The following is a 23699-nucleotide window of genomic DNA, read 5'->3' on the forward strand; positions in this document are numbered from 1 at the left end:
GAATGTCTAGTCGTGCCACTGCAACCAGCAACTCTTCCAACTGCTGAGTTTCCTGAAATGTTAAGCATTTGGAGCAAGGCTCTAGTAAGTGAAGTGAACTGTAGTTCCGTGTAACTAATTAGTAGTGCTGTATTCGGCCAAAGTACACACAATGTTATAGCCCTTCTTAGGCTCTTAGATGCCAGCATAACTGCTGCTGAGGCAGACAGAAGGTGCTGCAAGCTACTGAAAGGCCACAGAAGGGGTGGGATGAAGAACCAGATTCTGTCCAGTCAAATCCCATGTAAAGCTGAGTAACGTCAGCAACTTATAGAGAATTGCTACAGGTCACCAGTGGCTTAAAATAGTTTAAAATTCATTCCCTTTTTTAGTGCTCAGCTGTTGTTGCTTTTAGTCTGGTTTTGAGTGGTTCCCACTGGGAAAAAGAAATTCCTTCCTAAGGTATTTCAAGCCGTGTCTTCCTTCAAAGTCCCACTCTTTCTCCAGCAATTTCTAAGAGCACTGTTCTCTCTGACCTAGATTTAATCTCTACAAACAGTGACCAGCTTTTGCTGGCTTCTCCCTTCTATGCCACATCCATTTCTTCCGTGGCAGTCCGCGGCTGAGGTGACTAGCCTCAGGATGTGGCCATGAAGGAAAGACAGGCTGAACTGCCACAGAAGACAGAAGCTGGATTAGCATTGAACAAGCAGGAACTCACAAATAGGACATTAGCTTGGATAAGGCAGAATTTCCATTAGGCAAAAGCTATATTGTAACATTGTAAGGGCTGCCAGGTTCTGCAGTATTGGCATCTGTGTGGTGTTTGGCAGCACAGTGCTAGAAATGTGACTCATATTCTTACAGCTTCCTTCAGGAGAAGGGATGTGGTGGGCTCGGTGTTTCATACTTTTTCTTTTGGTTAAACCTTCAAAAAACTGATTCCAAATGAGGAAGCAGCTCCTAGAAAAAAGGATGTAAACTTTGTGCTGTTATGCTGGCATTTGGAGGCTGTACCTGGGGAGACGCTCTGCCAGTAGAGCTGCTGTCTGCCCACTTGCAAAGCAACTGCAAGTGCACTGTGCCTGGCTACGGTTAGCAGTTCATCAGCTTCCTCAAGTAGAAACAGGCTTTCTTGGTAATAGATGAGAGACTTCCTAGAAACTCAGGTGGATCAGAAGGGGAATTTTCCTTAGACTCAGTTTCTGTGCACAGTCCCTCAAGTGTAAGAGCAAGGGCACCAGTACCTGATGTTACCCTGCAACACAAAGCAGTGCTGTTATATGCAGCCACTGACTTGAAACAGGCATGTGGGAGAAGGTGGGATAATGATGAGATAAATTACATTAAACCTACAGGATTACTCAGTTTAAGAACAGCAGATAGAGAGCTTCACTCAACAAAAAAAGGAAGTAACAGATTCTTTATAGTAATAAGTTACTGTGACTGACCCCTTGCTAATCAATGACTAATCATTGTAACTTATAAAGTCTGTCTTGTTGCTTGTCCTAACTATTCCACCCAGATTAAAACAGAGATGTTCCTTTGAATGAACAAAAGCGGAATCCAAAGTACTATAAAACATACTCCATTACAATTAGTCTTTATTAAAAATGCAGTGGAGAAAAAAAAAGCAAGCCTCCAAAAAGTCAGTTCATGAATATATATTACACCATTGCCCACCCAGCACCACTGATACATACACTGCCATCAACTCATTTTTCTCACAAATGTTGACTGTTATCTATATATTTATATATAGTTATATCTATATAGATATAATGTGCATAGTTTCAAGACTTGATAATGTAACACAACAATAAAATGGCACCAAAATTTGTTTGGCTAAAGCTTTCTGCCCCTCTTAACCCAAGAAAGTAGTGAAATGTGCGTAAGTAGCGAAATGTGCGTGGCAGTCATGCATGTGCTCTGTAGTCCCTTGTCCCTTGTAGCCTTGAGTCACTCCTTTGGGTGAGCTTTACAGCATGATCACAAACTTCTCAGAAGCCAAAGTACCATATACCCCAATGCATCATTTTACTACTACTGAATATGTCTAGGTTCCTTTTAGTTTTCAAAGCTAGCTAGAGACTGGGTGAGAACAGGGAGGGCAGGGTGGGTTGTGCATGGTGGGGGAAAGTTAAGTGCTTGTGTGTAATCAGTTAACTTAGCAGGTTACACACGTGAGTCCTTTTTCTGGCAATCTGTTTCCATGCTGAGCTAGGGAAACTTTTGTGCTGTGAGCACAACAGCTCTGCAGGTGAACATAATCTTGTGTATTTGCATGGCTGGGGGATTGTTGGTGCTCAGTACAGCAGTGCTAGGTACACTCCTGCCTCTACTATTAACTTACAGACAGATCAGTGCTGTCCAGGCAATCATGACAGTAACACTGGATGGAGGTATACAAACGTTAATGGCGTTTGAGCACCAAGCTTTTCTGACCCTTCCCCATTCAGCTGTAGCTGCTGTGTGTGTGCCTTATCTCACAGCGACAATGAAAAAAGAATCAAATTAATTAATCTGTGATGGAAAAGGTGACTTCTGTGGTAGCTAGTGCATGAAATTTGCAGAGGATTCATCATAAAACCTATTGCCTCCTCAGCTTAGACCTGTGCTTACTTTAAGTAGGATGTGCAACAGTGTGATGTGTGCTTTATTGATGCTCACAGTAACTAAACTTTATCTCATGAGAAGCAGCTACCCACAAGGTTTAAGATGCTTTTTTGGTAGCCTTTCTGATGTTACTAGAGCTCTCTGTGTCTTCAGCTCTCTCTGTGCGTATGGAGAAGGGAGCACCCTGAATCATATGCAATTTTACATTAGCCATACGCACTAGAAAACAAGTAAACCAAAGCTGGAAACACCCAGTTTAGAGAATTTAAATTAACATTTGAAAAGGATCCATCAGTATTAACAACATTCTCGAGCAATCTCTTATCTAGGATAATCAAGTATCAAAGCTATTTAATGCTATGTGACAGAAGGCACTGTAACATTTATGGGGACAGTTAAAATGCTCTGAGGCCAGAAGACTTCACAAAAACAAATCTGGAGAAACATGCAGGAAAACACTTTTGCCTAGCCAACACCAATTACCTTACTCTTCCAAGTGGCTACTAGTCTTAAAGTTTATCTGTCAGGACAATGCATGTTGCTCAGTAGTAGGAGTGCACTGTAGGACTGAAAAACTTGGGGTCTTCTGGGGCTTGGTGTGACACCTATTTTAAAGCCAGGGAAAGCTGATGCCTACTTCCGTGCATGGCACAATTAAGTCCCTCAGCATGCAGACATAGGCCCTCTATGTGTATGAGTGCTAAGGTCAAAATGCTGGAACATGCTTCTGCCGTTGTAGAAGGTATCTTTTGGATCAGCAAAATAATTCTTCCAAACCCCAAAATCCTGTTTCTCTATCATCATGTTTTACAGAGAAGAGAACTGAGTAGCTGCCATCTTTTTTTTTTCTTTTGAAACTGGTAAGTGGATATTTCCATTTGCAGGCAGGGGAAGATGCAGCAATGCAAAGGGATCGGAGCTGCACATCTGAACCTGGCTGTTCCCCAGCTATAATCTCTGCTGTATGGTAAGGTTCCCAAGCTGTGTTCTTCTCACTGTCACCTTCTAAATTCAATCAGTAACATCAGGGAGAAAGACAGACACAATTCTGAAATCTTAATCCTTGACTTAAAACCAGTTGCCAAATAACATCACTTTCAGCACTTGCTTCATTTCCAAAACTCACAGTTGCATGGTGTGATGACAGCAGCTGCAAATATTTCACAGTAATAAGGAAAAACAAACCCAACTCTGTGGCATGACTAGGGATCTTTGCTCTAGCTCACGGTGAGGACACTGAAATGTAGGTACTGGCAGAGTGAAGAAGCTTCTTCTCTAAAAAACACGTGGCTATTAACAGGGATAAGTGACTCCACTGGCCACCCAGCAGTAAACTGACAGTGTAAGGCAAACTGTAGTTTTAGGGTTGCTGTAGGTGCACCTGCTGAGGTCTCCAAGCCTGCCAGCTAAGCAAAGGTAGTTCTGTAGAAGGCCAAATATGAGCAGTGGTCACATGGAAGTGTCTGGGTATGATCTAAACTCTTGAGAAGTCTCCCCTCTGGCCACCTGTTTTACTAAGCAACTTCACCTCTTCAATCACAATGTCATGAGTAACTGCTTTGCACATATCATACACAGTCAGGGCAGCCAGACTGGCAGCTGTTAGAGCTTCCATCTCCACCCCTGTCCTCCCCCAGGTCTGACAGGCACTGCGAATCACCACTGCATATCTGTCCTCATCCAAGCTCAGAGACACCTCCACATGGTTGAGGGGGATGTTGTGACACAATGGGATCAACTGGCTCGTCAGCTTGGCTCCCTGAATTCCTGCAACTTGGGCGACTGCCAGCACATTCCCCTTCTTCATCTGGTTCTGCCTTACCATCCCAAATGCCTTCTCACCCAGGCGGACCACAGCAACAGCAACAGCACTTCTTCTTGAATCTGACTTTCCTCCAACATCAACCATTGTGGCCCGTCCTTCTTCATCAGTGTGAGTTAAGCTGTCAGAGGCACGAGATACCCTAGTCCCCAATTCTGATCCTGGACTTGCCCCTTTGGACTGGTAGTCCACTGAAACTTGGCTTGCAGGAGAAGCATCAAGGCACTTCAGGTCAAATGTGGAGCTTGGGTCCTTCTGGAAGACACAGGAGCCTCTAAGATGGGTTTGTAGAATTCCTGTTGTTATATGCCACTGTTGCTCTGGGCGAGATCTTGGCAGGTAGAGTTGTCCTGTAAGCTTGTTTTCCATTAATGTTTTTCTCATTCGTTTGGGGAATTTTGCTCTCAAAGTCAGCCAATGGCTGAATGTGTGACCCCACTGTTTTGAAATTGGGGAATTCTGTAGGGCATCTTGGCATAGTGGGAACAGCATCAATGAAGGCTCTAGAGGGGAAAAACATGAGTAACATGAGAATGCATATTATTAACTGGAAAGCTAAGCTGAGTCTGCAGTACCTGAGAAGCCTGTCAGAGCACTGCTTGGGACTTTCTTTACTGCAAAAACCTCAATAAGCCTCCAAACATCCCCTTCTATCCTCAAGCCTTTCTCTCTCATCAGTTCTGTGGATTTGGTAGTTGTTATTAAAATCCAAAGACTCAAGCCACTTACTTCAAGGTTTCTGATAAGAAGAAACAACTTGCTTTCAAAACTATGAACACTGAGAAACAGCAGCCAAGAAAGCTTATAGGAACATGCACTCTGAAGAAAAGGAAGTCACAGCATCTCAGCATCCATTTGAGATTGTCCCAACAGCAGTCTTCTTTCAAAGGCCTGACAGGGTTAATAGGAAATTCTTGCACTCAGATTTTCAACTTTGTCTTTCCAAATACCTTCCTCCCAGCACAGACAGCTACACTTCCTGCTTTCATCCCCTTTGACAGGGAAGGGTCATACCAGCACCTAAGGATACCAGGAACCAGAAGCACTGCAACAACACTGCCTATGAGTTCAGATGGTGGCTCTGTGATTACTAACAGCTTTTACCATGTTAATGACAGCTGAAGCTTAAGCACTGGAAAAAACATGCTCCTCTCATTGACAGACAGATTTTAAATCTACTCAGTAGTGTGTTCCAAGCTGAGCTGGCAGAGTTTGCAGTTGGCAGAGAGGTAGTAAGCCCTCCTGCCCCTTTTCACCATGTAATCCCTCGGTTTTGGCACTTGCAGAGGGCTAAATGCCAAGTGTCAAGACAAGGAGCCTTTTTCATGTATAAATAGTGATTTGTATGTAAAGAGAAAGCAGTATAGAGGTAAGCGGTTAAGCACGAGTTTAATAGCCTCATTGATAAGCATGTTTCTCTTTTTCTGGAGCTCCTTCTCTCTTTGGTCTGAGAAATTTGGAATTAGACCACACTTACAAGTATCCCCTTGGACTGTCCACATGAGAGTAACAGACACAGCATCGGGCACTGGTTGTGCCACCATGCCCTCTTTCTTTAAAAACAAACCAAGCAATCTCTTTTTCTTGTTAGTCCTAGCCTCTGATGTGCTTAGCAGTTTTTTCATCCATAATACCCTCCGAACATTGATCTGAAAGCTTAAATCAATCATAGATTTCACGATATTTAAAAAAAAAAAAAAGAAAAATCACTGCAGTCATCTAAATTCAGGCAAAGTCCCTTTTTGATCTGCAAGTGATGGCCTAGCCACTAAAATTAAGATTCCTGCAAGTTTAATGTTAATGTGTTTACCCTCAGAGGAATGGAATTAAATGGACATAAATGTTTTGAGTGCAACATTGATCTGCTTTAGAAGAACACAGAAAATTATTCTTACTCTTTCTTTCCCTCTCTCTTTATACAGTGGGGCCTGACATGAATATTCATTTTGAAATCCAGGAACTCAAAGTACTGTCTTCTGGATTTCCTGATTAGCTTTAAAGCTGAAGCTAAACTTCTGGCAAGGTGTCTTGTCTTCAGAAGCTGGTCTGTGAAGGTGGACTAGTATTTACTTCTAGAGTGTAGACACACATGGGTGGGAGCAGGGAAGAGAAGTGCTGTTTGCTCAAGTAGTGGTAAGTAAAAAGACAGCAATAGACAGTAATGCATGCAAAACATCTTTGCTTTTCCTAACAATCACAATTTACATTTTCTTCAAGTTGTACCTAGTCATCTCTATATTCACACAAATTGTGCATACATAGAAAAAAAAATAATAGTTTCCTACAGCACTATATATAACACAACTGAAACCATCTGATACACTGCATCTCCTTATATTCTGTTACTGTGTTACTGCACCTGAAGTTTAATTGTGTTAGCTTACAACTAGCACAATCTTGGGGGGAGGAGGAAGGCAGGAGATACTTAAATTACAGAGGAAATTCCCATAACTGAAGTGAATCCATGAGAAGAGCAACCTGCCAAAAGGAATATTTTGATTAAGCGAAATGGGATACAAACCATACAGCAAAGGATCAGACAACAGCAGTGCAGGGAAGAAGCCAGGTTTGGCTCACTGGGACTAGCAAAACCAATTAGTGATTTCCACAGCATTCATTGAGTTTCATTAAATTAATTCCATACACACACCCCCACTGACTGCTTGCACGCCAGCACTATTTGAAGTTTGTAAGTAATTCAAAACACAATTGGGAAATCTGCTAATGAGTCCCCATGTGTCACAGTGGGATACTCTCTGCTCATCTCCAGTCTGCAGTGACTGCCAGCAATTAAGTCTCAAAGGGACATAGAACAGCTGGGGGAGGACCTGGACAGGCTGCCTCTTTTACTGTATGTCGGACAATGTTAAAGCACTTCTCAAAAGGAAATTGGATGGATCAGAGCTGTAGCCATACAAACATTGCTATGAATGCTAACTTTGGTGTGTGATTTTTTCAAATGCCTCCTGAAAAATTACATAGGTCCCAGTGAGCTGTCAAGAGTTTTATATTAAACTCTTGCTATTATGCTATTAAATATAAAATGCTATTTAATATAACTATATTTATATATTTAATATAATGCTATTTTTAAAGATGAAATACTATTTTAAAAAAGCAACAAAAACACAAGCCCCAGAAAAAAACCCTCCAAACCAGAACATTACTCCTCAGGCAGAAAGTTAATACCCACTTAAAAGAAAGGGTCCTCTTTCCCCTCTTCCTGGAACGCAACACAGCAGTAGCCAAATACAAAAGAGCAAAAGCAAACAGAGAAATACAATCCAGAACCACTCAACATGGAAAAAGTGATGGCCCTTTAAAGTGGGGCATCAAAGGGAAAACAGTCCCAGTAAAAACCTATGGTAGAAGACCGCTGTAGGTCCTACTTCCTAATAAAGGCAACAGAAGTACAAGCACTATGGTCTTGGATAAGGCTTGGTAGGGACATTAAACCTTTCTCCTCTTCTGCTTCAGCTTGTGAACCACAACTGTCTTTTACAGAAACCCATTTCTTTGTCTAAACCTAAGCCAGAACCAAATATTAGTTAGACTTGAAAGCCCAATCCACCGTGCTCCCCCAAAGACAAAAAGCAAACAAAATCATTGTATGTTTATTACGTACTGATTTGTCACCCACCAATCAGGATCATTGGCCGGTTTTTCATCTGGGAAATGTTAAACATGCCTACAAATAAAATAAGGAACACATAAAAATCCTAGCTTTTTAGGTTTGAAGTCATACATCTGGTTTATATACTTTGTTTTCTGCTCTTCACAGTGCAACCTGCATGCTAGGAAAATCAAAGCTCACTAAAGACTGAGGAAGCTGGAGGAAGGGAAATCCAGCATGGTATTATTTAAAACCATAGCTGCCACAGCCTCCAAGCATCCAGCTGCTATGGCTCTATCACACTGTAGAACCCTTTCCCAGAAAGCTTTCTGAAATCTGAATTATAGTCTCCCTACTCTCTTCTCTACTATTCAGACAATTTGCGATTCTCTTGTTTCTTAACAATAGCATTTAACTTTATTACTTCTATGGATAAGCTGTTAACAGTGCTCCAGTACAGAGTTGTCCAATCACAGAAGACCCCAGGGACAACACTGGGATTAACACAAATTGGAAGATGACAGACAATGCCAGGTAAATGCTGCTGATGGCAAAATGCCTTTACTAGAGGGGAAAAACACTCTTCTCCCCTAATTGTAAAGTCAGAAATGAATGGCCTGAAAGTAAAGGAACCAATCCTTCTACCCCTTCCCTTATGTTTACACAGCACTATTTTATCTGGGCAATCCAATGAACCTTGAAGTTAATCTATTCCCAGATTTAAGAATTCCCTTTATGTTTGTTTCATACATCATGCAAAAAGGGCAAAACCAACTGTTAGTAAACTGGCAGAATCTTCAAGAGAACAAAAGGGCCAAAGTATATTTTTAGGGTAATCATACAGCCAGTTCATATATTAGGTCAGCATTCCCAGCTGCAGCCAGATTACAAAAATATGGTTAAGTACAGATGGGACCGAAATACAGTTGCTATGAACATAAATTCAGAAGACTAATCTAACCTAACCTGAGAATGTGACTGCATCATCATGGATCTTGTGTCATGACCTTATGCAGAGCAATAGATGGGTGGTTACAAATTTCTACACACTCAAAAAGGGATTTGTCATTTCATGCAGTAATTGGACCAACAGCTCAATTTCATTTTGGTACTTATTTTACAGCAAACTAATTTTGAGAAAAGGGGATCCAGCACAACTCCATCAATTTTTACTTAGTTTTGCACTTTGCTGCTGTTGTGAGCACTGGTATTTGCATCTCTTTAAAGACTAAAGTCAGTCTGAAAGACTTGTAGATGGTCCAGATTCTAGCTCGTATGGAAAATTATAAGACTCAAAACTAACATTCAGACTCTGAAGTACCTGCAGGACTGGTATGTTACCAGCCTTCTACAAGAAAATACTGTTATCAGATGGGAAAATACTTTCCTTGAATAATGCAGCTTCATTCAAGAAGCTTTCCTTTCCTTCTTTCTCCTGTCACGTCAATGTATTCTGCAGCAGTACCAGGACACTGCTTTCTCTAGTCATTGCTGTTATTTCTCAGGTACAACATACCAGCGTGCTGTTTCTTCTTCCTGCCCACTGCTGCTCCAATGACTTGAACCAACTCTTCCTCTGAGGCACCTGACCGCAGGTGATCTCTCAAGGACACTTCTGAATTCCCGAAAAGGCACACCTACAGCCAACCCAAGCAAACAAAGAGGAGAAATGAGAAATAATAAAGTAAATAGCTTCTACAAGTATTTCATGCTAAACTCAGAGTAAAGAGGTTTGAACAGGCCCATCCTACTGAAGAAAAAGAACACTTACAGAGATTTTTTTCTTTATCTCTCTTTATGTACACACATAGACAGCCTTGGATGCTTACATAATACAAGCTCACTGGGCCTTCAGGCTGCCTCAGTCATCTGACATTAGACAGCAGCACAGCTGTTGTCAGTATCAGGTGACAATGTGCAAATGCCAGTTTTTAATTGAAAACTTTAATTTTTCCCCAACACTGCCAGCTTTGACGTGGCAAGAAATAGTTATTCCCCTTCCCTTTCCTACAGCCACTTCACAAATGTAAGGGCTGTTTTTGAATGAGAAGAGTTGCAAGAAGATGTTTGGTGAAACACAACAGGATCCTTGTGGAACACAAAAAGCCAGCCCTCACAGCTGCTTGGATCCTTTTTTTAGTGGCAAATCATCTACTTGTCACATGTTTAAGATGATTTTGAATCAAAGATTAAATTCACAGAATCACAGAATCCCAAGGGTTGGAAAGGACCTCGAAAGATCATCTAGTCCCACCCCCCTGAAAGAGCAGGGTAACCTAGAGTACATCACACAGGAACTTGTTCAGGCGGGCCTTGAATATCTCCAACGTAGGAGACTCCACAACCCCCCTGGGCAACCTGTTCCAGTGCTCTGTCACTCTTACAGTAAAGAAGTTCTTCCTGATGTTCACGTGGAACCTCCTATGCTCCAGTTTACACCCATTGCCCCTTGTCCTATCACTGGATATCACTGAAAAAAACCTAGCTCCATCATCCTGACACCCACCCTTTACATACTTGTAAACACTGATGAGGTCACCCCTCAGTCTCCTCCAAGCTAAAGAGACCCAGCTCATTTACTGGCCTTGCAACCATGTTTTACAAGTGAAGTTAACTATGGTAGCGAAACAGAGAAACCAAAAAAAGGTGATGTAATGTCTCCCTAACAGCCCAACAAGCTTGACCAAGAATACATACAGGATTACCAGCTAACTCCCGTTTATAGTTATCTTTCCATGCTACTTTACATCCCAGCTACTTTGGAGGGAAGAATTTCAACATTAGTTTTGCTGCATGAAAGCAAAGAGAATCCTGTTTCACTACCAACTTTTAGGTTCCCATCTGCTGTTATCCTCAGCCGATTGCAGGATCCGCAGAAGTGCTCTGACATGGAGGTGATAAAGCTGATTTGGCCCTGGAAATGTGGCACTTTATAACTCTACAGAAATACAGAGGAAAAAATAAATAAATAAAAGTCGAACATCTACTCCTTATTTTTAATCCTGCACTTGTCCAAAGACCACAGATTTTCTTCAATTTTAAGGTTACAGCAGAATAAGATAAAAAGCAAAGTCAGCTTTGTCAGGCGTTCCTGTTTTATTCTGCCTTTTCCTGAAAATTCACAAGCTTGTTAAGTGTTTGCTCTTGTACTTACCAAATGACTGGAAACTCCTCATGTGACATGAGACACTCTAAAGCAGTACTGTTATTTCATTGAACAACTGTTTCATCAGGCTTGTTGATGTGCAGACAGACAGTTTCAAAATAAAGGATACAGGCCTCACATTCTTTATATCTGACTGAGGCATGCAATAAACACATTGTATTTCTAAAGGTAAGACCGTGATGAGTCAAATCATATGCAGGCAGCTTGACCAAAATCCTACAGTTACCACACTGAGTATTTTTATTTTGCTTGTCAAATATAAATGCTAAATTTGGGAGAATCTGGGAATAAAGGGTAGGGAAAGAATGGGGACATATTTCACATGATCTTTGTTTAACCCCAACCTTGGCTGTGCTGGAAGCTTCACAGGACAATTTCTCCAATTCAGGCCATTGCTGTTTAATTGTATCAAGCATTTCTTTGTAGCTCACCATCTTCTTGAAGTTCCATTTATTGCCTAGAATTAACAAAACCAGCATAACTTTAAACTGTGGTATATATTTTTTTAGTTAGCAGAGAACCACATTTACATTCTCCACAAAACTCAGTTTTCCCTGTAGGTGTCCCAGCCCCACTAATCCTGCCACCAATCCTTCTCCAGCTTATCCCAGGAAGACAGGTAAGCTGCAAAAGATAAAACATACAACTTAAAGCAATTCCTAATTCCCCAAAAGAGCTCACCAGAACTTCAAGAGACAAATCAACAGGGTGAATAACCACCACCTAGATTCACCTGTATTCTAGGCACACTTCCTGCCACGAAGAATCTCAAAGCAGGACTGCTTACCATCAAAGGGCATGTATTCTATGAACCGCACATCAAGGGGCAGATCCTTTGTGAAATCCACAAAGCCCAGCAGTTCATCTTCATTGAAGCCTCTCATCACCACACAGTTTACCTGCAGGAAAAGCAAACACCTGAAATTAGTGAGTGGAGTATAACTTTATTCCTCTTAACAGAAGGTTTCACAGTCCTTGTAGAAGGCAACATAAAAAAAACAACTTTGGGTTCTTTTTTTTTCAAGCAAAAATGATGAGAGAATTTGGGAGGACTGCAATGATACAGATGATCATTTCTGCCAAGCTTGCCTTTAAGTTTTTGCATCCAACAGCATTAAAGGTTTTAATTCTCCATTTAGCAAGGTGACTAACAAGAACTAGGCAACAAAGGCATCATCTTACTCATCTAGTGTATGACAGTATTTACTGTCTAAAATGACAGTTTCACTCCCCATTCTTACGTTGTACAGCTTCTGCAAAAGCACTGGCAGGGGACCTTCTATAGCACTATTTATGGCATAGGCAAATTCCCCAGATCCAGAAGTGTTCATAGTGCACTCCATAACCATAGGCTCCAGGACTGGTTCTGCCTTCCTCCAAAACAAGCTGAAACTGAGTTTTCTGCATATTCCTCTTAAACAATATTTACACTGGAGGCTCAGGTCCTCTTTGCTTTATCTGTTTCAGTTGCTGAAACACTCCCTGGTGGTAAGGCAGATTTGTATGTCTGAACATCATGCATCATGATTCTTAAGGTCTTTCAGGAAAGCCTAAAACCCAGTTTAATTTCAACAGTTTTTCATAGCTCTATAGTCTAAACCACTCACACATAATAGATCTTCCCAAATACTGGAAAAACTGAAGGGAAGCACAGCTGCAGAACCTCAAACAGCTGAGTCATGGTGAAATTTCATGTTATTGGTTTACCTGCACCCCAAACAAGGACTCCCTTTCCCTCTCCCTGACACTGGCACTCATCAGAGTCTGCTCTAAGCAGCTAAGGAGATAAGCCAAAAGAAAACTGATGTCTTTTCTGTAGGGTACTTTTCTACCTGTTAACTAACTCCCTGGCCAAGTTCATAGCTTGGTCAGACAAGCCCCCACAGCTACGCAGAGAGATTATATGGATTTCTCCCATTGCCTCTGAACACAGTCTTCAATCTACTACAGTTCTTTTCAGTTTTACTAAAAATTATTTACGGGAGAGAATAATAAATCCCTCATCAGGTGAACTACATTTTTAAATCGCAATTATGGTAAAACACAACAGTTTCAGAGTAAAGGAACACTGGCTTTACCTTAACAGGACGGTAGCCAAGTTCAGTGGCTTTGTGGATTCCTTCCATTACCTTGTGAAAGCCTAAGATATAAAAAGAATAAAAATTTATTTCTTCTACTTGAACACAGAATTCAAAAGGAGATTATTTATTATGTATAAGACAAAAAAAACCCCAATCTGATTCAGCAAACAAGGCTGCAGGTAAGAAGAGCTGCAAGTAAAGAGGCGTAAACTACACCAGTGCCCCCCCTCAAAATGCCCAAGCCTCACCCTATCGTTCAATGTGGCCTCCACTTATCAGCTCCTCCCAGGTAGAGAGAGATAGATAGTTAATTTAGGGCAAGTATCTTTACCCATACATGTTCCTTTTAAATTTGGAAGAGGAATAAAGTAACTGTGCAATTCTGGAATTCAAAAAAACTTTAGGAAAGCATCTTAATAATCTATTCAAACTACACCTTCTGTCAATTTTAAACAAAGTTAAGACCTTTCATCAAGATATCAGTTTTAGATTTGACATATTATTTCTTCTCTGCCATACTCATCAGCTGGCAGAGAAACAACGTGATAGCAACAAGAATGAGACAGCAAGTTACCAAGCTCTGGGTATGCATTTCTGGTGAGAGGGTGTGCTCAAATACTATCCCCATGTTTGTGAATGAGTCTCCTATAGTGCCAGGTACTAGACTTAAGCTCCCATCCTGTTCTGCACACTAAACTCAGGTATGAGAAACCAAACACTGTATGAGATTGAGCTCCTTCTTCCAAAGCTGTAGTCTTCAACAGCAAATACTTTACCCATGCTAGCAAAAGGGCAATATTCTCCAAAAGTCCATAGATGCTTTACCAGGAATAAGAAATAATTCAATCATATTCTGTGCATACTTAGTATTGGATGTGTTCAAAATGAGAAACTAAAGGAAAGACACAAAAATTTCACTTAGCTGCCTTCTGGCTGGTAAAAGGGATTATTACACACAGACAGCAGAAAGCAGAAGAAACGGCTTTATGAGCCAGTCCTGATACAGTCCTAGCTGCAAAAGAAGTGAAGAGCAAGGAGAAGACAGTGAAATAACTCTTGCAAGCAACTGTTTGAAGTTATGACTTGTCACCCTTCTCCTTCACCACCTACTTGTTTTGCATGTGCCCAGAAAGTCTGCAGTACTAGTGGTATATTTCAGCAAGTGTGCAGGCTGAACGTGGCAAAAGAGATTAGTGATACACTGCTGTAAGCACATCCTAGAGCCACTAATTGAATCAAAAAGCTCTGAAATAGCTCAGAAAACCTTTTGTGTGACTTCAGGATTGCAAAAAGGTGAAATTTAACTAAAAAGGCCAGGAAGCAACCATTAGCAAGCAAAAGATTAAAACCTCCACATGTTTGAATAGAACCAGAGTAAGTTAAGTTGGAAAAGGTCTTTAAAATCACTGAGTCCAGCTGTTAACCCAAAACACTCACATGGCTGGGCTCAGCTCGCTGTGAAGGTACGGAACAGGATTACAGCTTGCAATGCATCTAACTCAAGTGTTGTTCCTGCTTCTTACCTCCTGCCATGTTAGCACAAGAGTGTGGTTTAGAACAGCTATCAAAAATGTCTACAAACAAAGTAAGCTGTTCCAATTAACAATTATGAGTTATTCCTACTAAAGGAATTTTGGGGCAGGGGTATATTTGAAATAAAGATTTGTTACAGTAAAAAAAATGGAAATCTGTAGCTGCATTTCCTATTTTGATGTTAGTAGTCTTTTTTTTATGGAAATCTGTTAGGAGTTTATTTCTATTGTCACATTTATTGAAACACCCTCTCTAGATCAAAGTTCTTGTGTGGTAATGGAATAACAAAAAAGAATAAACACAATGTTTCAAACCTTAGAGCAGAAATTAATACTAGGTGTCATTGTGCCAGCAAGTATGGTCAAGAGTTAGAACTTTAAGTTTTTGTTTGATATTTAACAAACTTCTTTTCCATCCAATGAAATATTTCAGTATTTTCATCAGTTTAGGTTTCTTCTGAAATCATAACTATAGCCAACTTTAAAGCACAGACAACCTTAGACACATCCAGACCAACCCTATGTGGGACACCTCCCAGCATTCAATCAATACAAGAAGAAAGCCAATGTTTGATGATTTAATTACAGTACAATATTATCTGGTTTTTCTGTAGTGAAAAAAAAGGAGGAACAGGCTGTGAAAACAAGTTAGACTGGCTACCTGCAAGAGAGTACTTTTAGTTTGTTCATCCCTTAAAACATGGTAGATAGATGGGGATAAGTAGAAATACTATGGTCCTCTAATTGCTTTCATGCATCAGTGAAAACACTGATCACCTCATAGTCAGTCCCTCTATCCCAGTGATTTGGGAATAAAAGCAGATGTACTGCAGGTCACCTGCACCAAAGACACAAAATTCCTGCCTTCCGGAAACTCATTCTAGGGTTTTAAGAGAGGAGCAGAAAAATTCATTCCAAGTTTCTCAAGCTCCTGCTTAGCTCCACAATCAGATGCCACCTTTACTGTCATCAGAATTTACAAGCCTGTGGGACTCTAAGATCAAGAATCCTTCTCACCTTAATAGAGCTATATCTTGTCACCTCTGGAACTGCCACAGTAGAGAGGATAGCACAGTAGGGCAGGCACTTTATTCTCTGCTCATTCCGTACTTGGAAATCTCCTATTAAATGAAAAACCCTCAAACACAGTAAAAAAATACATTTATATAATTTCAGCCCTTAATAAAAGAAAAATCCCAACTCAGCATTATTATTTTTAACTTAAAAAAAAAAATCTATGATTTGGAGACTTTATTCTCCTCCTCAAAAATACTGAATCATAGAAACTTCTCTGCTCATTCTCTATGCTATTCAGCTGAGCAATTTCTCTCTTTGTGGTAAAAACATTTTTTTCTTTTCTTCAAAGGGGAAAGAGGGGAAGAGAACGTTTATATAAATATAAGTTACCCCTATCCCCCAAAAACTTTCTGCTTGCTTTTAAGCAGCATATCCCTAACATCTTCCAATCAGATATGAAGAGCTGTGGCCATATAATTCAGGAAGCTGAAGGATCAAGTTTGTCCCTTCACAAGCAAAGGAAGGATTTTTTTTCTCCAGTGAATGTCACAAACCAGGTAATATTCAAATGCAGAGAACAGTAGGAAAGCGCAGTCCACACCTGCTTGTGATTACATACTCTCTGGAAGACTACTGTGCCATGGCACAACCAGATTAATGCAATAGCCTACACCAGAACGATAATGCTCCAGTCAGATTTATGAAAGGAACAGATTCTGGCATCATGATGTAAAAATCTGAAGAAGTGCTCTTAGTGAGACTGTAGACAAGGACACCTTTCTGCACCTGCCAGCAGAACTTGATAGCAGAGTGATTCAAACGTTGAAATTCTCACAGCACCCAAGATTTCTACAGCCCTTTCTCTACATTTATCTTACGTTGTTGCACCACCTAGCGGCTACGCGAAGGTTTTGTCTGAACTAGAAGTTCACAGGCTGCCAAAGTTACATTACTCTACAGAAATAGAATGACAGAAGATCAAATCAGCTTTACGCTGGAAGGAAGCCCAACTGCGAAGCTGAACTTCATAATGAGCTTTATGATTCATTTAGACAAGAATCTGTAACACTGGGCACACCCAAGCATTTTTGAGTCTTTGCTTGGAATTACTACTCAATTGGACGAAAGTTACAAAAGCCAATAGTCCTCCTCAAGTGACCTCAGGCATGGTTTATGTTTATTCCTATTAAAAAATCATGGAAGTAGGGAACATCACTAATCAAAAGAGAGACCACTGCTAGCATGCCCAAATACAGCTTCCAGAAATTGCCACTATCTGTGATAAGTTCTGTTCTTGTGGCATCTTAGTTCCTGGCTGCTATAGCAGGAACATCTGTTTTTTTAACAGTTTTAAATAGCAGCAGCACATGAGACCAACACAAGATTTGGAAAGCCCTCTTGACGTCCATGACTAACTGGTAATCAGCCATTTACTGTCAACTGTAGTCACAGTCCCACCAACTGTGCTGAGTTGAGCATCTTTTACTCTACCAGCTCCAACTAAAGGTTCTCTACCTGCCTAAAGGTTGTAGAAAGAAGGAAAAAGAGTCACTATCAATTAAGCTAGTATAGACTACATTTTCCAGCCTTGGAAGGATAGCAATTCACTCCCCTACCAAAGTAACCAAATTGAACAACATGCCAAACAACTCTTGACACTACTGCAAGTATGAGCACAGTTGCATTAGAAGCCAAGCTTGTACCTTTTCTCCGGACAATGAACTCAAATTTAGCTGGGACCAAAGTATCCAGGCTAATGTTAATGGCATTCAGCCCTGCCTCCTTCAGTCGGGGCAGCAATCTGGTTAAGTTCATCCCGTTAGTTGTGACAGCAATGGTTTTCAGACCTTCTAGCTTGCGCAGTTGACCTACGAAAATAAAAGTAAATAGAACACTTTAAAAGAAGTAATTCAACTATAAGTTACACAGAAAACCCAAAAGGAGATTTGTGAAACAAAGAAGAAAAATATCATTGAGGGTGTGAGGAAAACATGGACACTTTGGTGCTTCAGCCTCCTTCCAGTTATATTGGTTTAAGAGACCCATTTTAGCATAAACCCATTTCAGAAGGTAGGAAAGACAGTAGGTTTTTGCAAGCAAAATCACTTATAAAAACACTGAATATGCATGCTGATTCTGTTCTCCATTTCTTAGAGTAAATAGCTATTTTACTAGTGGAAGAAAGCCTCTGATGTTGTTTATCTTTTCCTCAATCTAGTTTTGCAAACTGAATTCTGTGTTTTGCAATAATAATTAGCAGCAAGCCACACTTTTTACATCTGACACCTGAACTTTTATCCTACTATACTTTACCGGTAACCTGTTATAACCCAGAGTTAGCTACCAGCAGTTGTGACTCTGAGCTGCTGAAAGAAATACCACATATACTCCTAACTAAACAGAAAAAGGTCAACATACTGGACCATTACAGAGAAACCAAGGCAACAGCTTCCAAGGGACAAAACACTTGCACTTGACAACTGACATATTTCCATTACCCACAGTAGTAGTCCAGCCAACTGAAGTGTGCTTACACAAGACACTAAAAAATGGCTAATGAAGGAAAACCACATAAGAAACAGTTAATATCATGTGATTAACATTTAGAAAATAGCTGCCTTCTCATAAGCCAAATGCAGAAACCCTCAGCATACCAGTTCTCCAGAGGGCATGCTTTCAAACCTCCAGTTATCAGTACAGTAACAGGAGAAAACCCTCACAAACCACCTACAGAAACAGAGCTGTGGCAAAGTAATTTGCTTATTTTCCCTTCCTCCCTTCTCTCATAGCCTCCACCCTAATTAGTTGAGAAACACTTGAAGAACCCTTACTCTTGAGGCAGCTTTAATTACAGCACAAATATTTCCTATCCCTTCTCTCCTTCCTATTCTACCTCTATTTGTTCATGCTGATAAGAGCTTTACTTCTGCTTTATCTCATTTCCCAGCTATTCTCAAAATATTCACCCTAAGATGGGCAAAAAACTCTAGAACGGGACAAGCTGGGTCACACCAAAGACGCTGAAATTTACAGCAGCTTCGTTTTGCAACATGATTAAAAGCTCTGTGATGACATTTGGAACCTGAAGTTGTAACAGAAGAACAACTTCTTAGAGGATGAGTGCTACTGCCACAAGTTTACCAAAGATTATTTAACACTAGCTACCACTAGCAACCAACTCTTTGTGAGAGCACAAGATACACATTGCAGTCAGAGGGTAGCTGTCATGGGTTCAGCTGTAGCAGTCATTTTTTCTCCTTCTTGGTAGCTGGTGCAGTGCCGTGTTTTGACTTTCGGGCTGAGAACAGTTGCTGATAGCAAGTATGTTTTGAGTTACTGCTCAAATGTTTGGTTTTGTCCAAGGCCTTTTCTGAGCTCATGTTCTGCCAGGGAGGAGGGGAAGCCGGGAGGAAGGAGAGATAGGACACCTGACCCAGGCTAGCCAAGAGGTATTCCATACCACAGCACGTCATGCTCTGGGAGGTAACTGGAAGTTGGCCGGAAGGGGGGGAGTTAGCTCTCTTCCGGGTTGGGCTTGTTTCGGCAGGTGGTATCATATTCTCTCTCCTTATTTATTTCCTCTATCATTGTTTTTATTAGTGGTGGCAGTAGTGATTTGTGTTATATCTTGATTACTGGATTGGTCTTTATCTCAACCCATGGGAGTTACATTCCTTCGGTTCTCCTCCCCATCCCTCCGGGAATGGGGGGGGGGGGGGAGGGAGGGGGAAGGGGGTGTGTGGTGCTGCGGGAGACTGAGGTGGGGTTTTAAACCACACAAGCTGTGTGGATTGGTTTTAAACCACGACAGTTCTTTTTGGTGCCCAACGTGGGGCACGAAACGGTTGAGATAACAACAGATCTGACAGGATTTATAGTCATTTGTCACAATGCTGATTTATTGGCTCTCACAGTTGTTTCTCTTGATCTCACAGTTTGCTTTTACTTGGAGGGGTGTCCAGTTCACTTGGAACCGACTGCCCCAGGGGTAGAAACACAGCCCTACCATCTGCCATGGACTGCTCCAGACTGCACTGGAACAGGGGCAAGCTCCAGAACACTTGCAATAGATTGATGACATTACTGTGTAGGGCAATACAGCAGAAGTTTTTGAGAAAGGGAGAGAAATAATCCAAATCCTGCTGAAAGCCGTTTTTGACATAAAACAGAGTAAGGTCAAGGGACCTCCACAGAAGATTCAATTTTTGGGAATAAAATGGCAAGATGGACGTAGACAGATTCCCCACAGAAGTGATCAACAAGATAACAGCAGTGTCTCCACCAACTGATAAGAAAGAAACACAAGCTTTCTTGGGTGCTGTGGGGTTCTGGAGAATGCACATTCCAAATTACAGTTCAATCGTAAGCCCTCTCTATCATGTGACTTGGAAAAAGAATGATTCCTTTCTCATGGGGTCCTGAGCAACAACAAGCCTTCGAGCAAATTAAACACGAGATAGTTCAGGCAGTGGCCCTTGGACCAGTCCAGACCGATCCAGATGTGAAAAATGTACTGTACACCGCAGCTGGGGAGAATGGTCCTACCTGGAGCCTCTGGCAGAAAACTCCAGGGGAGACTCGAGGTCGACCCCTTGGTTTTTGGAGTCAGGGATACAAAGGCTCTGAGTCCAGCTATACCCCAACAGAGAAAAAGATATTGGCAGCTTATGAAGGGGTTTGAGCTGCTTCAGAAGTGAATGGCACTGAGGCACAGCTCCTCCTGGCACCCCACTTGCCAGTGATGGGCTGGATGTTCAAAGGCACCATTTTTTCTCCTACTTGGTAGCTGGTGCAGTGCCGTGTTTTGACTTCCGGGCTGAGAACGGTTGCTGATAGCAAGTATGTTTTGAGTTACTGCTCAAATGTTTGGTTTTGTCCAAGGCCTTTTCTGAGCTCATGTTCTGCCAGGGAGGAGGGGAAGCCGGGAGGAAGGAGAGACAGGACACCTGACCCAGGCTAGCCGAAGAGGTATTCCATACTACAGCACATCATGCTCTGGGAGGTAACTGGAAGTTGGCCAGAAGGGGGGGAGTTAGCTCTCTTCCGGGTTGGGCTCGTTTCGGCAGGTGCTATTGTATTCTCTCTCCTTGTTTTTTTTTCCTCTATCATTGTTTTTATTAGTGGTGGCAGTAGTGATTTATATTATACCTTGATTACTGGATTGGTTTTTATCTCAACCCGTTGGAGTTACATTCCTTCGGTTCTCTTCCCCATCCCTCCGGGAGCGGGGAGGGGGGGAAGGGGGTGTGTGGTGCTGCGGGAGACTGAGGTGGGGTTTTAAACCACGCAAGCTGTGTGGATTGGTTTTAAACCACAACAGTAGCATATAACACCACTGCTTTTATTTACAGCCTCAGAATGCACAAAATCCTTAACCTGCTAACAACAGAGGCAAAAAAGAGACATACAGGTTTCATTACTACAAATACAAAATGCATAAAGGCATTGAGTAAAATCAAACTCATGCTGCAGACTAAAAAGGGAAAAATAAAACTGTAATTGATCAGGTCAGTTAGTGCAGGCAGCAGCTGTTATCAATACACCTTATTCCCCATCAGACAGGATGTGGCACTAGAAATACATTAATATGTAGAAACACTTGTAATAACAAATTGGATAGAAGCTTACTGTGATAAACTAGAGATGAAGGCTTAACACTAACATCAACAAGCAAAAGGACCAGCTAGTACATTCTGCCTTATTTGTGCAAGCTAACAAGTGGAACATTTGCAGTTGCTTGGTTTCTTGATTGTTGACCTTCAAGTTCAAAAGAGATTAGAGATTTCATAACTTTGTAACTCACCTTGTACCTGTACTAATTCTGTTTGCTGACCAGTGGTCACAGCTTTAGCAACAATCAGCACAAGCAAAGACAACCAATGAAAGTGTTGAGCAGGAAAGGAAACAGAACAGATGCTGTAATTCAACAGTATGAAGCTAAAAGCTTCTATGTCAGGCTCAAGCAATCAAGTGAAACCTTTAACATTTACTTTCTTCATTTATGATCAGGAGCATCTTCTTAAACAGAAAAGCTTCTTACATGTTCCCCTCCAATAATTTTCTCAATTGCATTTCTCCTGATCAAATACAGATAAAGGATGTGTATCTCCTAATACATTAACAAATCTATCCTACATCATTTCACTCTTTAAATGTGTATGTAGCTATAAACAGTCATCTAACCAACCATCCCTTACCCCACTGAAAATTATTTTATCAGTGGAGAAGTGTACTTCTCACACTATTAATAATAAACATCCATCAGTTTATATCCAGTGATACTTTAAACTTTGAGTGTTCAAAGGAGATGGATTCTATATTCCACTGTCAGCTGCTTCAGAAAAGTCTCAAACATGTTCTCAGCCGTCACCAGGACATGATTTAGCTTTCAGCAAGTGTTAGTTGCTGAGTCATAGCTTATGCATGTTCATGTATTAAAAGATTTGAAATAATCTAAAGAACTGTAGCAGGTCTCTGAATTACATGGCCTCCTACAGTAGCTTCAAATCACTTTTGTTCATTGAAAAAACAACAAAGTTTTCACTTGAGTATTAGAAAAAACAACAATGGTAATCCAGCATTAAAATTTTTGAGCTTTATTGGTAATTCATAAACCATTTATGGTTAAGAGAAAGGTTTGCTGAAAACAAACCTAACTTAAATCTCAACCCTATTCAGCACCCGAAATATTGCAGCCAGCTTCTATAAATCATCTAGAAATCCAGATTAATTCTATGCCAGCCTGAATCAGTACATAATGCTAAAAATGGTTTCAATACAGATGCCTAACTCAAATTCTGCAGAAGACATTTCTGGGCTTTTTTCCTTCAGTGAGTTTTCCCATAGTTGCTACATGGGATCTATTTAGTTTTGAGACTTTTATCTTGGTCCCAAGCTTATGCATCATAGTGTAACACCAAGATCTGAGAAGATATAAAGTGTTTATAGAGTTAATCTGGCAATTTTCAATATGCCTTTTTAAGAAACAGCCAGGCTAATACAAATTCATGACAGAATGAAATTACGCAACAGCACAACCATCTTAACATCCATTATCTTTACCCCAAGATCACTACGCTCTTGTCATCCATTAAAGTTATCACTATGAATCTTACAAAGTTCAACTGTGGACAAGAACACAAAGTCATGAAAGCCTAGTGGTTCAAGAAGATCCATCTCTCTCTTTCACCCACAGAAATAAACCTTTGAGAACTCTATTGCTGCTGTAAAACAAACAAAAAAACATTCTATCCTTCCAGTATCAATACTTCAGAATTGCAGCAAGGTTGTAATTATTTTATTGCAACCTGGCTACTCAACTTACACCCTCAATATCAGAGTAGCCATGGTGAGTACAAAAAGCCATCAACTACTACTAGTGAATGATAAAGCTGCACTCAATACTAAATAAAAAATAAGCTTTCGTGCATGGGCAAAATGTCCTACAGAATTCCAGAGTTCTGAAAAGATTAAGTTAGTGCAGCTTCCTCACAATCAAGGTTCAAGAATACCTAAGCCAGCTCACTCTAACCATGCCTTTCTCAACTATAAACAGATCAGTTCTACTTACTACACTTTATGGAAAAGACCATGAAAATCTTTCAAACCCTGAACAAAACAAAGCAGGAGCAGAGACCAACTGTTCTCTCTGCACCAAAGCTCAATGTATCAGTAGGCTGCCACTCTACTTTCAAGACCTTCATCTTCAATATTAATCCTCTCATCTTCAGTACTTACAAGAGTAGATGTGCAGAAACAGAGGAGTTCAGTTCCCAACAATACACCAAAGTACAACCACCTGCATAGCCTTAATCTAACACATTGCCACTACACAGAATTGTTGCAATAGCCAGAATGAACAATATTTTGAAAA

General features: G+C 40.9%; 1 protein-coding gene across 5 annotated transcripts in view; it reads right to left on the minus strand.

Moving 5' to 3' along the window:
* Window positions 1–1566: 1566 nt before the first annotated feature.
* Window positions 1567–23699, minus strand: part of MOCS1 (molybdenum cofactor synthesis 1) — a 31192-nt gene continuing 9059 nt past the window's right edge. For 2 of the 5 annotated variants that reach the window (XM_031045651.2, XM_031045652.2), the window contains exons 4-11: window positions 17530–17694; window positions 13275–13336; window positions 11984–12095; window positions 11541–11653; window positions 10858–10968; window positions 9547–9667; window positions 8058–8105; window positions 1567–4920 (exon numbers count right to left, since the gene is read on the minus strand). In XM_031045651.2, the coding sequence (XP_030901511.2) occupies window positions 4070–4920; window positions 8058–8105; window positions 9547–9667; window positions 10858–10968; window positions 11541–11653; window positions 11984–12095; window positions 13275–13336; window positions 17530–17694 (1583 nt within the window). In that variant the 3' untranslated portion in view covers window positions 1567–4069. Of the gene's footprint in view, window positions 4921–8042; window positions 8106–9546; window positions 9668–10857; window positions 10969–11540; window positions 11654–11983; window positions 12096–13274; window positions 13337–15826; window positions 15948–17529; window positions 17695–23699 lie in introns of those variants that run through there. The other 3 variants (XM_031045650.2, XM_031045654.2, XM_031045653.2) reach the window with 3 other exon arrangements.

This window comes from Melopsittacus undulatus, chromosome 3 (genome assembly GCF_012275295.1).
Source record: "Melopsittacus undulatus isolate bMelUnd1 chromosome 3, bMelUnd1.mat.Z, whole genome shotgun sequence".
Lineage (NCBI taxonomy): Eukaryota > Metazoa > Chordata > Aves > Psittaciformes > Psittaculidae > Melopsittacus > Melopsittacus undulatus.